At 41.7% G+C, this 13,987-nt stretch overlaps 1 protein-coding gene across 1 annotated transcript; it reads right to left on the bottom strand.

Annotated features, from left to right (window-relative positions):
* Positions 1–3,086: 3,086 nt before the first annotated feature.
* On the bottom strand, positions 3,087–8,319 carry LOC139717127 (uncharacterized). Its single transcript, XM_071628628.1, has 7 exons — positions 8,079–8,319; positions 7,423–7,606; positions 6,783–6,915; positions 6,059–6,314; positions 5,178–5,392; positions 4,503–4,762; positions 3,087–4,011 (listed from the first exon to the last, which is right to left on the bottom strand). Exons 1-7 carry the CDS (start codon positions 8,317–8,319, stop codon positions 3,087–3,089), a joined length of 2,214 nt encoding a protein of 737 aa, XP_071484729.1.
* Positions 8,320–13,987: the final 5,668 nt, after the last annotated feature.

Consider the following 13,987-nt stretch of genomic DNA (forward strand, 5'->3'; position numbering starts at 1 on the left):
TCTGTCTGAATTGCGTTACACGTTGTTGGTATCTTTTTACCTTTGCAGCCTTCGCCGTCACACGCTGCTTGAGCTCTTCAATGACGACAGTCCTCCCTTTTTCTTTTACGTTGTACCTTTTCTCAATTTGAGAGTGCCTCTTTTCGCTCTCAGTCAGTTTACTTATAGCAGCCCTCATCTCCGTTATTTGTCCCTCCAGCCGTCTTTTCCACCATGGCTCAGTTTTATTAACTTTCTGCTTATTATCATTATTATCATTACTGTTATTATTATTATTATTATTATTATTATTATTACTATTACTTTCATATTATTATTATTATTATTATTATTATTATTATTATTATTATTATTTGGTAGTACTGTGAAAAAACTCCTGTAATCAAAATATTTGTCGTGATGACTTGTAAAATGTATACGTAGTAGTGACTTGTTTTCATAGCTTGTTATACAGGTCCCTATAATCTATTCTATTTTCTCGTTGTACCATTTTAACCACAAACGTGTGTATACACACGCACCGTAGAGATTACGACGTAGTACTGCTACAGTAGTAGCTCCTATATAGTAAACATAATATAAGCGTCATGCACACACAAATACTTAGGCGATACACCCTCAGCACAGTGAAGACATTGACTTCTTTATTTTTTGCGGATCAAAGACAGGCATGCATTCAGCAAAGATACACAAATAAACAGGTCTAGTTTTGTTCATGCGCGACGATCCACCTGAACAGGAATCAAATTTCATCCATCAGGCATGATAGTGTCTGCTCTTTATCTCTGCAACTATGGAAACAATATCTCACCGTTTCGATTGCCAGGTTTTATCACATACCAAAGTAGAATCTTTGACTATGCATTCAAACGCATTAATTTTGTTACTTTTGGGGTATCTTTTGGCAAAATAATTCCTTTAACATCATGCTACTTTATACACTGCATTAAGGACTGCAATTTGTGTATTAACCCTATTCTAACTGGGGGGTCAATTTGACCCCCCCCCCCCCATAACATTTCGCGCCGCGATTCCGCAACGCGCAAAGATTTTGCCGCGTCGCTTCATGACTTTTTTCTTTGAAGTCTCCCGCATATTTTGAGACCAAATATGTGATGTCCGGGTACACTGTTCTGAAGTTACGTAATGTTTTGCGTATGCATGTCAACCCGAAAATGGCTCAAATTCATGATATCGTGTGCAAATCCAATGCAAATTGTGTTTTTTGGTTAAATTGACATAAATTAGATTATTTCAACTTTTAACCATTGAAATTAATCAATTTTTTTTATTCATGTTCCATATTCCACATTTCGTACAAGTTTTATATTCCATTTGATTTGAAGCAGAAATGTTTTTCACACAATGGTCAGTTTGAACCAATAATGCACAAATGTATAAGGACATATAATTAACGTGTAATATGAGGAACCCACTAAAAAGCAAAGCTTGTAGGATGTGGGTTCCAAAAATATAACATAGGGTTTTAGTACAGTATATCAAAGTCAGAAGTGACGTAACATGCAAAATTAAAAATATCGAGAATATTACAATTTTTAATGTAGATAAGCTTGAAAAAGTGCCTGCAACAAATTTTGGCCAAAAACCAATAGAAAACAAAAGGTAAAAAAACAATGAAATAGATAAGAAATTAACAAAACAATAAAAAACAAAAGAAACTGATTTTGATTGTGCTATTTCTTTACAAGAAAATTGTTCAATGTGTCTTAAGGAACTCTTACACAAAAATTTAGCAATCACTCAGTCTTTTTAATGGAGTTATAGGTGAAAATATGATTTCATGCGTAAATTTGCATAATTAATTTACTGAAAATAGAAAATCAAAATTTTTCTTTTGTATGACCATGTAATCTTTTACATCCGGCTCTATGTTCAGGCAAAATTTTGCGGCGATCGCGCGATCGGCGGCCGAGATCTGAAGGGGGTCAAATTTAAAACTTGGTCTCAAGTACCCCATTAGATTAGGGTTAAGCAATTTCATCTATTGCAACTAACTCACAAAGTAATGTGGACTGAAAGATTAAGCAGCCATTAATACACCGCCTGCACGTCCAGGATTTTTTAACAATATAATAGTACATAGCATTTACCTTTATTATGATTTTTTCAAAAAATGATGGTATAAGGGATGTCAAAATAAGAGCTCTTTGTATGAAGATAATGTATCGATGGCGTCAATGTAGATTTGGTTAAAAGACCAATCGAATGAGTATTGAGTAGCTGTACCGGTTACGGTACAGTCATTATGAATATTCTTCCGTCTCAAAATTAATACTGTAATACTGACATAAAACCCGCAGTGGTCCCACATACCACATGGCTGTCATCACTCACTTATACGTATAGTGGTCCCACGACCACCATCATAATACATGTACAGTGGTCTTACACACCCAAGGCTCTACGCCATTATTCACTCACAGCAGTGTTGCCACACACCACCGATGGCTTAATTCCCACAGTGGTGCCACATATACAACATGACTTTGTGCTATCAATCACCTACGTCATGTTCAATAATCCTCATTTTATTGTACAGACATCGGTAAACATCGATAAGACATTGGTAAGAAGACATGATATCATAAATCATGCTACAGAACTTGAGGGTCAGTCGGCTACACCAGACAATTCATGTTGAAGTCTTGGGTGTGACGCTTGCATTATACAGATGTATCATCATCCGTTTTGTATTTGCAGAAGGCCGTTGATATTGTAGGGTAAATTAGGTGTACACACACAAGTAAAATTATGGCACTTTTGTATTTTCTACCACTTATTATTGCAGAGTGATAAATATGTCTGCATGTGACACCTGTCATGACAGCATGTGTTATATTCTAAAAATGTCCACATTTGCAAAGTTTGACGGCACAACACTCAAGAAACCAAACAGGCTTTTATTGCCACGCAACTTTGATTTCTGATAAAATGTTTATTTCAGAAACAAGTTTTTGACAAGACAGAAATTGCAAAAGAATTGCAGTAGAAATTGACAAAATATAAATATGAAAAACCTCACATAACGATGGACGGATTGTTTTATTACTAGCTGAGAAAAGGCATCACGACGCAGTTTTTGAAATCGGTTTACCGTTGCTACGCAACGAGGAAGCTGATTGCACCCTCTTCCTTTTAAGAGGCGGTCTGAATGAGAGTTTGTTAATACTGCCAGCCTTGTCGAAGAATTCCATGCCTTCTCGGAGTTTAACCAACTCTTCCCATTCCTTGTTGAGCCGCCATTTTTGAAAGGCGCTCTGAGCGGCGTGCTGCTGCTCGACCAGCCGCCTCTGTTTCTCCCGCTTGTCTCTGGCTTCACCTTGCCTTCTCTGCCGCTCCATCTGATTCCTACGTAGGATCCAAGCCTTGATAAGCAGCTCGTTCTCGGCGTCCACCGAGGCTTGATGTTGTCGCGCCTCCTCCTCCTTCCGCTGCTTCTCCTGAGCCTCTTTCTTCCGCTTCCGTGCTTCGTCTTCCTTCTGTTTCTTCCAGTCATCGAATGACTGTCCTGTCTTCTTTGGAGGGAGTTTCTCTTCCTGTCTCTTTATCTCCTCGTCTGCTCGCCCAAATGCCTCATCAAGCATTCGCTGGACATGGTTCAGAAGTTTCCTATCCTTCGCTCCCTGCACCTTGGATTCCAGCCAGTCATTGAACGCCCTGCAGTTCTCATCTGGTGTGGCCTTTCGGCGACCGTTGGATAGCAGTGGTTGCTCGGTTGTTTCCCGTAGACCTACGCTGACTTCCAGGACGGCCTGCACGTCTTTTATCCGCCTCATGTCCATTATTTCATCCTGTCCATAACGGTCGTCTGGATAGTGGGGGTTATACCTGGCGCTTCGGACCCTAGCCGAGGCTGCCCTCACTGGTCGGACAGCAGTCGTAGAGTTCACCGGAGCTCTATCGTAAATGTTCGCACTGCTACTTCTGCGGGGCCTGTTCGTGTTTCCCGAGTCTTGAGTCTTACGTGCAGATTTACTATCGGCTGAGAACCTACAAATTTAACGAAATAAACAAAAACTTCATTTTACTTCACATCACAATAGTTATAAGCTATTCGATGTACTAATAAGGGGAACCATTTTCATAATGAATAATATCAAACAGAAATAACAATCAACTGCAGAATGACCGACGTGTTGTATTAAATACGGTGGTACATTGTATTAAAAAAATTTAATATTTCAAATTGGCGTCAAGTTCATTTGGGCCACATTCATATTTTGTTCTCATTCACATCAATGAATTAAGATCTCATACGTTATGAGCTGAGGGAGACTGGGTAATGGACCCATATACTGATGATTTCTGAGTGGCAAACATTGCATGATTTTGTGTACTTGTATAAGTAATTAAATATCTTATAAAATAGGCCTACTGCAATTCAATTTTGTTGTTGGAAATGAAATGAAATGACCCCTGGGAATGGATGTTAAGGAAGATGCGATGTAATCTGTGAGGATTGTACATTAATAGAGGCTTACTTCAGACTTGACGAGTCCTCAAAATCCAAGTCGTTTGTAACCGACGCAGCTCCGAGTGATTTCGGCAGAGGTGCCGAGTGTATTCTTGGCGTTGTCCTGACACTTGGGTCCTCGAAACGGACCCTTCGACCGTCCTGTTGCCATGCTGTTGTACGAAGGAGGTGCGGCGGTCGAATGGCGGGTGATGTCGGGGGCCGAGGTGACGTTCCCATGGAAATAGTGTCGTCTGTGATGGAGGCTGACCGACTCGTGTCCGGTGTCTGGAAGATGACAAATGTACATGATAAACATTCGCTTGTACCGTCTTCCTGTCGCCACGAACTGACGCTTTTCAGAATTTGCCGATTTTTACTTAATTCTCGTGCCCATAAAAATATGTTGCCATAGCATCATTGTATTTCAAAAATTTCAGTTACTACATATAATACTGACAATATGACACATGCGGCTAAAAAATGGCGATAGCTTCGTATAGCGCATCCTGTACCCCTTCAGCTTTCTCGAAGGTTCTGAATCTATAACGTTACAACTCTCGAGCAGCAAAGTGTAATCAAGAACCACTAACTCATGACAACTGGACTCAAATCTAAAGTCACAATGCATATACATAGGCCCACTAAGTTTGTATTATCACAACGTCTTTAATATTAATACGATGAGGTTTTTGTATTTTACCATAAAGTTCTCCTCGACTTTTTCTCCTCCTTCATAGTTCTGCCCATCGTGGTGGGTTAACTCAGCATCGTTGTCGTGCTCGGAGCCGATGCTGCTTTCGCTGCTGTTGTCAAAATGCCCGATGTCGGCCTGTGTCAGTCTCCGTACCGACCAGTCCCGAGCCGCTTTCGTCGTCTTTACCGCTGTCCGTAACGACTTGACGTGAAGTTCAGGGCCTGTAAACACACCATCCAAACCTCAGTTATTAATGCTTTCAATGAGGGCAGATGCACAATTCTTCATAAATCCATAATCATATTCCAATCATCATTCATATCAACTAGATATGGATGTACTGACATTGAATGGCCGAAAAAGGTAGCCGCAAGATTCACCGTCTTCTGTGACGCAATCTGAGAACTTATGTCTTTAGGATGAGTTCACATTGTCATTGGCCAAAGGGACGACACATATGAGTCGACCATCGGACAACGCGGAATTCTAAATGACAGATTTTATAGGACTTGCTAACAAGATTAACACTATTAAATTTACGTACAATACTCAGGACAAGCAAAGGTCACATCTTGTGAGCCCACTTCGTCACCGCCGTCCCTGAATAGAGATTCGTGAAAAGACGGTCATTCGGCCTTAGCTCGTGAGTGGAGCATTTTCGCAGTTTTACCGTAAAGAAGTTTATTCGACCATACGCCTATTTGAAGATGATGTACATCCAGGTATCATAATGACCTCCATTATCCTAGTTTGTCAATTCTCTTTGTTGCATCCTCTGTCCTGATATTTCAGCAGTACGTTTGTTTTATACAAATTCATATTTGGGTGAATTTCTTTCATGACCTGATAGGATAATAATACACTGATTTATAGCGTCACTCTAATACCTGGCGCGGGGGACAGGGATAATTCTTGCAAGGCCAAGGTGGGTGTGACGCTCCTCGCCAGCCGAGAGACGGGGAACCTTGGGGTGCGAGACCACGACGAGCCGGTGTTGGATGGGAGTGTCTGCAGCCAGTCTTCCTGCTTGCTTATCCGTCTCGTCTGCCTCTTTCTGGCCCGCTCATAGAGGACCAACCTGCGCTCAGCTTCCTGCTGACCACAGCTGAAAGCAAGCTGAGCTGGAGTCTTGTTGTTGGCATCCTATGGGAAACCCAAGGAGATGACAAGGCGAGATGTGTATATTGCACAGAACCTTCAAGTTCGATACAGTTCTTGATCAAATAATGTCAAATAATTCACCGTTCTCTTCCAGTGTTTAGATCTTTGCAAAACCAAACATATTAGACTAAAATAAAGTTTGTCAATATTTTGTTTTCATGAAACATCCACTGATGACTAGTATACCCAGTAGTTGAATTAAGGCTATAAAATTATAGACTACGAAACATGATATGAGTTTCGCGCTGCATGTGCATGCATCCTTGGACGATGTTTTAAAACCTTGAAATTATTGATTGAGTAATTGATTATTTTTCCTATTATGATTGGGGTCGCAGATGGGTACCTGGAAATGCTCGAACAGTGATTATTATAACTGGATCCTCGGGAAAAGCAAGGTCAAGGCTGAAAAAATCCCCTGCCATGTATTCTTTAATGCAAGTTAAGTACCTTTAGCGTGGTGTTGGCGCCTCGCTGGAGAAGGGCGTCGATGCAGCCACCGTTGCCCATGGCACAGGCGATATGAAGGGCCGTTCTCCCCGAGGGTGACACCGAGTCGGGGTGTGCTCCATCTTCCAGCATCCTGGGGAAGATATCATGTAAACAGAGTTATCTCTCTTGTCAACTGATACATAAGACCATTAAATGTGACATGATTGTATTATTCACTACAGAGCTTCCGCCTCAATAGTCAACAACTGAATTCTTTGCAACACGTTTATCATCGAGTGTTCGCGTCAGGTATCAGTGCATTAATCAGTCGTCGATTTTGCAGGATCAGGTTTTAACCCAGAGTGTTCACGTGACGTCCACAGTGAATTCTAAAATTATCACATTATATATTTTTCTTTTAAAATACTTTCGAAAGGTGTATTTTTCACTATAAAAGCAATGTCCATGCGTGCAGTGCTAAGTTAACATACAGTATTTGACATAACATGCTGGAGCATCGTTGTTTTCGCTCATCATTCGCGTTTATGTCTTGTCATATTCTGCATGTGACTGGTGATTTTTCTAATAAGTACTTTGATCAAAAAGAAAATAATGGCGTGACAATAATTGGAGCAATCCTCATTAAAGAGCGACTTACCTTTCCACTAGAAAGTGGTATCCGCGATGTGCTGAGATGAACATGACGATCGTCCGTCGCCTAGCAACGTCATCCTCGTCCCAGTGCCTACTGATGTCATTGATGACCTTCTGTGTGCTTCCCGACACCGCCCCTGCTACGATCTCTTCGAATCCGTACTCGATGATCACGTTGATGCGATCGCCTGTGACGAATATATATCAATGTATATCCTCAGTTCTGAGAAATTTATCCCCATTGTAATTGTACCTTCACTGATTCCTAAACAGAATTTGTGGTTTATAGGGAGTTTGAAAGAGTGAGGAGTTTCTGTACATTACTTTGAACAAACATTCCCTCTCTCGGGACATCAGCATTTTTGTTTCATGATGACCTACACAAACGAATCAATCACTTCAGTAAAACTCTTAGTTCATCACCATTGGTTTTGTGAATTATACACATTGTGTAAGCCTGGATAAAACAAATTATCTCAAATTCGATTTGGAGGGAAAAAAACACACTAATGGGAAAAAAGGCTTTCCTGTCTTGCTCATGTTTGGGTGGGTTTTTTTTTTAATGAATTGTTCATTTACTCGGTATAACAAAATTTCGATATAACGAAAGAAAACTGCCGGTCCCGAGGACTTCGTTATAACGGGAGTCCACTGCTTCACCTGGAATCATGCGAAGTTCCCGCAGTGTGTAGTGCTCATCCAACGAGGCGCTTCGACGGTAACCAATCGTCATGAGGTCAGCTGGAAGACCGACGGCGAACTCCACGACGGATTTCAGCTGCATGACTGTCATGTCATGATGGACGACCACGGACGTTAGAGCTCCCCATGGTAACTGGACCATGAGGTCGAAGGCGTCGATGAATCGTCCCGTAGCATCCCGAACCCCGACCTTCTGCATGACTGGTGGGGGCTTACAGGTAACTCACCACGTGCCCAGAGACATCCTGTGGAGAGCGATTGTGTGTTCGGTCAAAACATGGCTAACTAAGAACAGACGAAAGACACTATAGAGAGCTCATGTGTAGACGTTGTTATGGTATTACGATACACAATGTTCGAGATATAGCGGGGATCGGGTGAAAATTCTGGTTCTACACCTCTGCCCTCTCGTTAACCTTTCTCTGTCTAACATCAGTATCAGGGGAAAGAATACAAATATATATAATTATCTTCACGGACTTGGTCATCCCATATACCGCTTACTGTTTGCTACATTCCGAATTTACGTCTTTTTCCAATCAAAGAATATTAAAACGCTATAGGAATGTCAGATATTTCATAAGTGGTTCTAAGGATAGTCCGGTGATAACAATACGATTTTACAAACAAGAGACCCGCGGGTCTAGCGCTCACCTGAGTATCGCAAGTTCACCTTTCACGCAGTCACTAATCTAAATTATTCACAGCTCTACCAAAATTTGACCAGGCATTCTCAAGTAGAAGATGAAAATGTACAATAAGGGCCCAATTTTTTTAAGATTCCTTAATTTCGGGGGATTGGGGCCCCCTGGGGCCCTCTGGGTGGGGCATGGTGCCCATTTTGATAAATTGAGATCCTGACCCCCTAGGGATGCTACCTGCCAAGTTTGACAAAAATCCATCATGAGGTTTTCAGGAAGAAGATGAAAATGTACAATTCAGGCCCCCATTTGGACCCTTCCAACCACCACCCCCCCCCCCCCCCTACCCAAGAGGGGCACCCCTGGATCTCCTATGAACAAACTTGAAACTACAGTCATTAATGTACTCACTCATAGTATTATCTCAGCTCTATATATAACTTCTGATTCGAGAGAAGATTTATAAAGATTCCTTCATTTGGGGGATTTGGGACCCCTGGGGCCCCCTGGGTGGGGCATGGTGCCCATTTTAACAAATTGAGATCCTAACCCCCTTGGGATGCTACCTGCCAAGTTTGGTGAAAATAGGTCATGGGGTTCTCAAGAAGAAGATAAAAATGTACAATTTAGGCCCCATTAGGACCCCTCCTCACCCCCCTCCCCTGGGTCCCAAGGGGGGCACCCCTAATTCTGCCATGAACAAACTTGAAACTACAGTCATCAATGTACTAACTCATAGTATTAACTTAGCTCTATCACTTCTGGTTCTAGAGAAGAAGATTTTTGCAGATATTCCTTAATTTTGGGGGGTTTGGGCCCCCTGGGGGCCCCCTGGGTGGGGCATGGTGCCCATTTTCATAAATTGATTTCCTTACCCCCTAGGGATGCTACCTACCAAGTTTGGTGAAAATGGGTCATGGGGTTCTCAAGAAGATGATGAAAATGTACAATTTAGGCCCCATTAGAACCCTTCCCCACCCCCCTCCCCTGGGTCCCAAGGGGGGCACCCCTGATTCTGCCATGAACAAACTTGAAACTACAGTCATCAATGTACTAACTCATAGTATTAACTTAGCTCTATCACTTCTGGTTCTAGAGAAGAAGATTTTTACAGATTCCTTAATTTTGGGGGGTTTGGGCCCCCCTGGGGGCCCCCTGGGTGGGGCATGGTGCCCATTTTAACAAATTGAGTTCCTAACCCCCTAGGGATGCTACCTACCAAGTTTGGTGAAAATGGGTCATGGGGTTCTCAAGAAGATGATGAAAATGTACAATTTAGGCCCCATTAGAACCCTTCCCCACCCCCCTCCCCTGGGTCCCAAGGGGGGCACCCCTGATTCTGCCATGAACAAACTTGAAACTACAGTCATCAATGTACTAACTCATAGTATTAACTTAGCTCTATCACTTCTGGTTCTAGAGAAGAAGATTTTTACAGATTCCTTAATTTTGGGGGGTTTGGGCCCCCCTGGGGGCCCCCTGGGTGGGGCATGGTGCCCATTTTAACAAATTGAGTTCCTAACCCCCTAGGGATGCTACCTGCCAAGTTTGATGAAAATCGGTCTTGGGGTTTTCAAGAAGAAGATGAAAATGTAAAAAGTTTACGCACGACGCACGACGGACGACGGACGACGGACGACGGACGACGCACGACGCACGACGCACGACGCACGACGGACGCCGGACGAAGGGCGATCGCAATAGCTCACTTGAGCCTTTGGCTCAGGTGAGCTAATAAAAATGCGAGTGATGCTTGATATTCAATGAAGCCAAAATTTAAACCACTGGAAGGTTGATGAAAGGAAATAAAGCAGGTATTGGAAAAAAAATATATAATTTGATAATGTTCAAGTTTTGCTTAGAGGAACATAATATTGCCACCCGGTGAAAGAACATTAACATCTAGGTATAGACCAGAGTCATGAGTAAAATGTTTCATATCATGTATGAAAATGTGAACTTATTGGCTTTTGGCATAAGCAAAATATAAGCGGTATAGGCTTACATCACTACAGTGAGGAGTCAGGAGACCGGTGCAGCTCTGAGATTTACTGATTTCATGAAATCATAACAATTGGATTAGCTAAATCATAACCTCTTTTTAAAATGTCTATACGATACTTGTTTTTTTTTTTTCGATATGCCCTAATTGTTACTGTCCAGTTGCATGTCCTTGTGAAAGTCCGTCTCTTTGTTATTTACAAAAGGACTATGAATACTCTCATTGAATCGACACCTTTATCAATCGATAGACGGTATAATCATGATATAATAGGAGTTTTGTGCTTCGTTGCGCGTCTTTATTTTCGGTAAGTGTGCCGTAAGGGATAGCCAAGATATCTTCGGGTGAAACAACAACAAAGGGGTTATCTCTTCTGGGCAAGAGCCGGTTCTCACTATAATGCAACTTTGCTCTTATTGATTCTTCTTTGACGATAGCTTTCAAGAGAAGAGAGATAGAGAGCTATCATCAAACTGCGATCGATCAATGACAATGATTATCGATCCAAAGGTATTCTTCTTTCTCACCTCTACTTGGCGTATGCATCAGTGGATGTGAAGTTGTTAGGTTAGCTCGATCTTATAGGAATGCACTTCAAGCTAAACAGTATCACTTATGCCTGAGAAAGAGTGGTTACAAAACTTCAACATCACTCCTTCATAGATTAACAAGTACAGTCTTCTAAGATGAAGACTTATACTAAAGAAAACACATTAATTCTAATACAAATACAATTGTACTGAGAATATGCACAATATGCGACATGTTATAGGATGTGCAACTCAATAATTCAAAGAGATTACTTTGCTTGAATTCAATCATTCATTCATTGAGTCAGTGTATCCTTCTCAAACTACATATGTAATCACATTTGTGTAATATTGAGGGAGGGATATTCAAGCTAACAGCTGTCTCCACGTCTAGTTGTAAATATACCGGTGATAGGTCGGCTATGAAAGACTCGAGTTGTCAGTTATCGACTGGCGGTCCTAATTAATTCACTTTTGACTATCCTGCATTTCAAAATAAACAAAGATTTCCAAACACACGATAACGCAAGTATAAAGGTAGATTCACTCATGGGCAAGAGAAACTAGTTCACTGATCTATGAGTATGATACCAGAGTTGGTCATTTTGTCCAAAGGTGTTTTTTGAAAGGATGTGTACAAAGAGGGTGTGACCCAGACCAGTGGCGGATCCAGAGGGGGACGCAACCGGCGCACGCCCCCCCCCCCTTTAATTTTCGTTAAAAACACAAAAAAAAAAGGAAAAAGAAAAAAAATGAAATGAAACCCGGAAGTGGCACCAGAAATATTTGTCACGCCCCCCACCCCCCCCCCTTTACCGAATTCCTGGATCCGCCCCTGCAGACTGTTAATAATCAACCCGACGATTGGGGTGGAATAACAATCACTGGTCAGACAGGTCAGATGGTGGCGTCTCACAGCGCGCTATATCGGCAATGGCTATATAGTAATGCATGAAATAATTTGAGACTTGAAACAAGATTTTATCACAAATTCTAGATATTTTATAATCAGTATCACCTGACATATCATATCTCTTGAAGTTCGGTTCCTTAACGGTAACCCTTTCTTCATATACGTACAGGTAAATGGGCATACGTCTTTTTTCTAATGTATTTTCATTGATGAACGGCCCGAGAACATCACGATCATGTTGTCATTTTCATCAGGTAGATACAGTCAAGCACACGAAAGTGCGCAAGAAACAACAGTAGGTTTGAAAAGTAAAGAGTCTTTCGGCAAAAATCAATGTTGGTTAATCTGTTGTAGATAGTATAGAGGTATTGGTGAGATGCTATCAATGCCTTACAGTCAGAAAGTGAGAGACAAAGCAGGGATCGAGGTGAGACCAAAAATCGCCTCCCTGTATGGACAGAGCGAGTTCGCTACGGCCTTGGATCCATTTACAGTGCAGTGCGACATGAAAATATCCAGGGCAGAGCAATTATTGTTCAATGGTATACTGTAGAGGCAGACAAGAGTATAAAGAACACTCGAGATCGCTCGTGCAGCCACACACCCGCAGGAGATATAGCTCCTGGTGACCGGATCGATTTTGTAAAATGAACATTGCAATGACGTCAAATGGCCTGGAAAAAAGACCTAACATCGAATAGAATTTTCCGCCCATTATCATTGCATTTTATTACCACGGTGGTTATATTTCATTTGCGTCTAATTCTGCCTGTACATTACTGGTTGAGGTAGGGATTCAGGTTTATAACATTCCTAAAGGGCTTTTTACACTTGTAAATTTTTGCTTAGCCCCGGACCAACGGTGGGGCTAAGGGGGGGCCTTAGCCCCACCGTTGGTACGGGACTATCCTTAGCCCACTTTCTGTTTACACTCGTTTTTGCCAAAGTGGGCTAGCCCCACCGATAGTACGGTACTATCTGGCCCTGCAAAATAGCAGGGGTTAGCACCGCAATTGCGGTGCCAAGCAAGTGAGTGTAAACAGAACGAAAAAATAATCCTGGGCTAAGCGACGGAGACGAAGTCCGACCCTCACTGACCAATCAGAAACGAGGTAATCAAGTGCTGCCGGTGCGTGCGTGTACGTGTACAGTACACAGCGTAATTATGAATATTCATGTGGTTTGGAAAGTCCGGGGCTAAGAAATACGAGTGTAAAAAGGTCAGTTTTCTCCTTAGCCCCGGACAAGAGATAGTACGGGACTAATTGGCGAGTGTAAAAAGCTGAAATAATTGGTACGGGACTAACGATAGTCCTGGGTCAGAGAAAGTCCGGGGTTAAGAAACGCAAGTGTAAAAAGCCCTTAAGTGTGATAATGAGAAACCTCTTATGAAATATGAAAGAGCATGTAGTTTTAAGAAGGATTCAACGTTTATTTTTTGATGAAAATTGGTTTTCAAATGGCTGAGATATCCAAAACAGGTATGATAATAAAAGACGACAGGCCACGCCTTTTATTAGGATCTCCTTGTTTCACCTTGTTTTTTTAACATCTCAGCCATTTCAAAACCGATTTTCATCAAATAAACTTTTGATACCCCTTAGAATTGCATGCTCTTTGACATCTCATAGAGTGGTTTCGGAATGTCTCGCAAAATCTTCACCTCAACCAGAACTGTACACACCCTTTAAAATGTGTTCTGAGCGTACATTGTTTAAAGAAATATTGAACAATATCATTGAGTTTATCTTGGTATGTATTTAAAAAAATAATGCTGACTG

This window comes from Diadema antillarum, unplaced genomic scaffold, assembly GCF_040938485.1.
Source record: "Diadema antillarum isolate AM-2024a unplaced genomic scaffold, OU_Dant_1.0 scf00000072, whole genome shotgun sequence".
Lineage (NCBI taxonomy): Eukaryota > Metazoa > Echinodermata > Echinoidea > Diadematoida > Diadematidae > Diadema > Diadema antillarum.

Coding starts and splice junctions, on each gene's coding strand:
- LOC139717127 (XM_071628628.1), bottom strand. CDS start 8,319: ATGCAGAAGGTCGGGGTTCGGGATGCTACGGGACGATTCATCGACGCC. Junction 7,607..8,078: donor GGAACTTCGCATGATTCCAG/GTGAAGCAGTGG, acceptor TATTCGTCACAG/GCGATCGCATCAACGTGATC. Junction 4,763..5,177: donor AAGTCGAGGAGAACTTTATG/GTAAAATACAAA, acceptor GTCATCTTCCAG/ACACCGGACACGAGTCGGTC.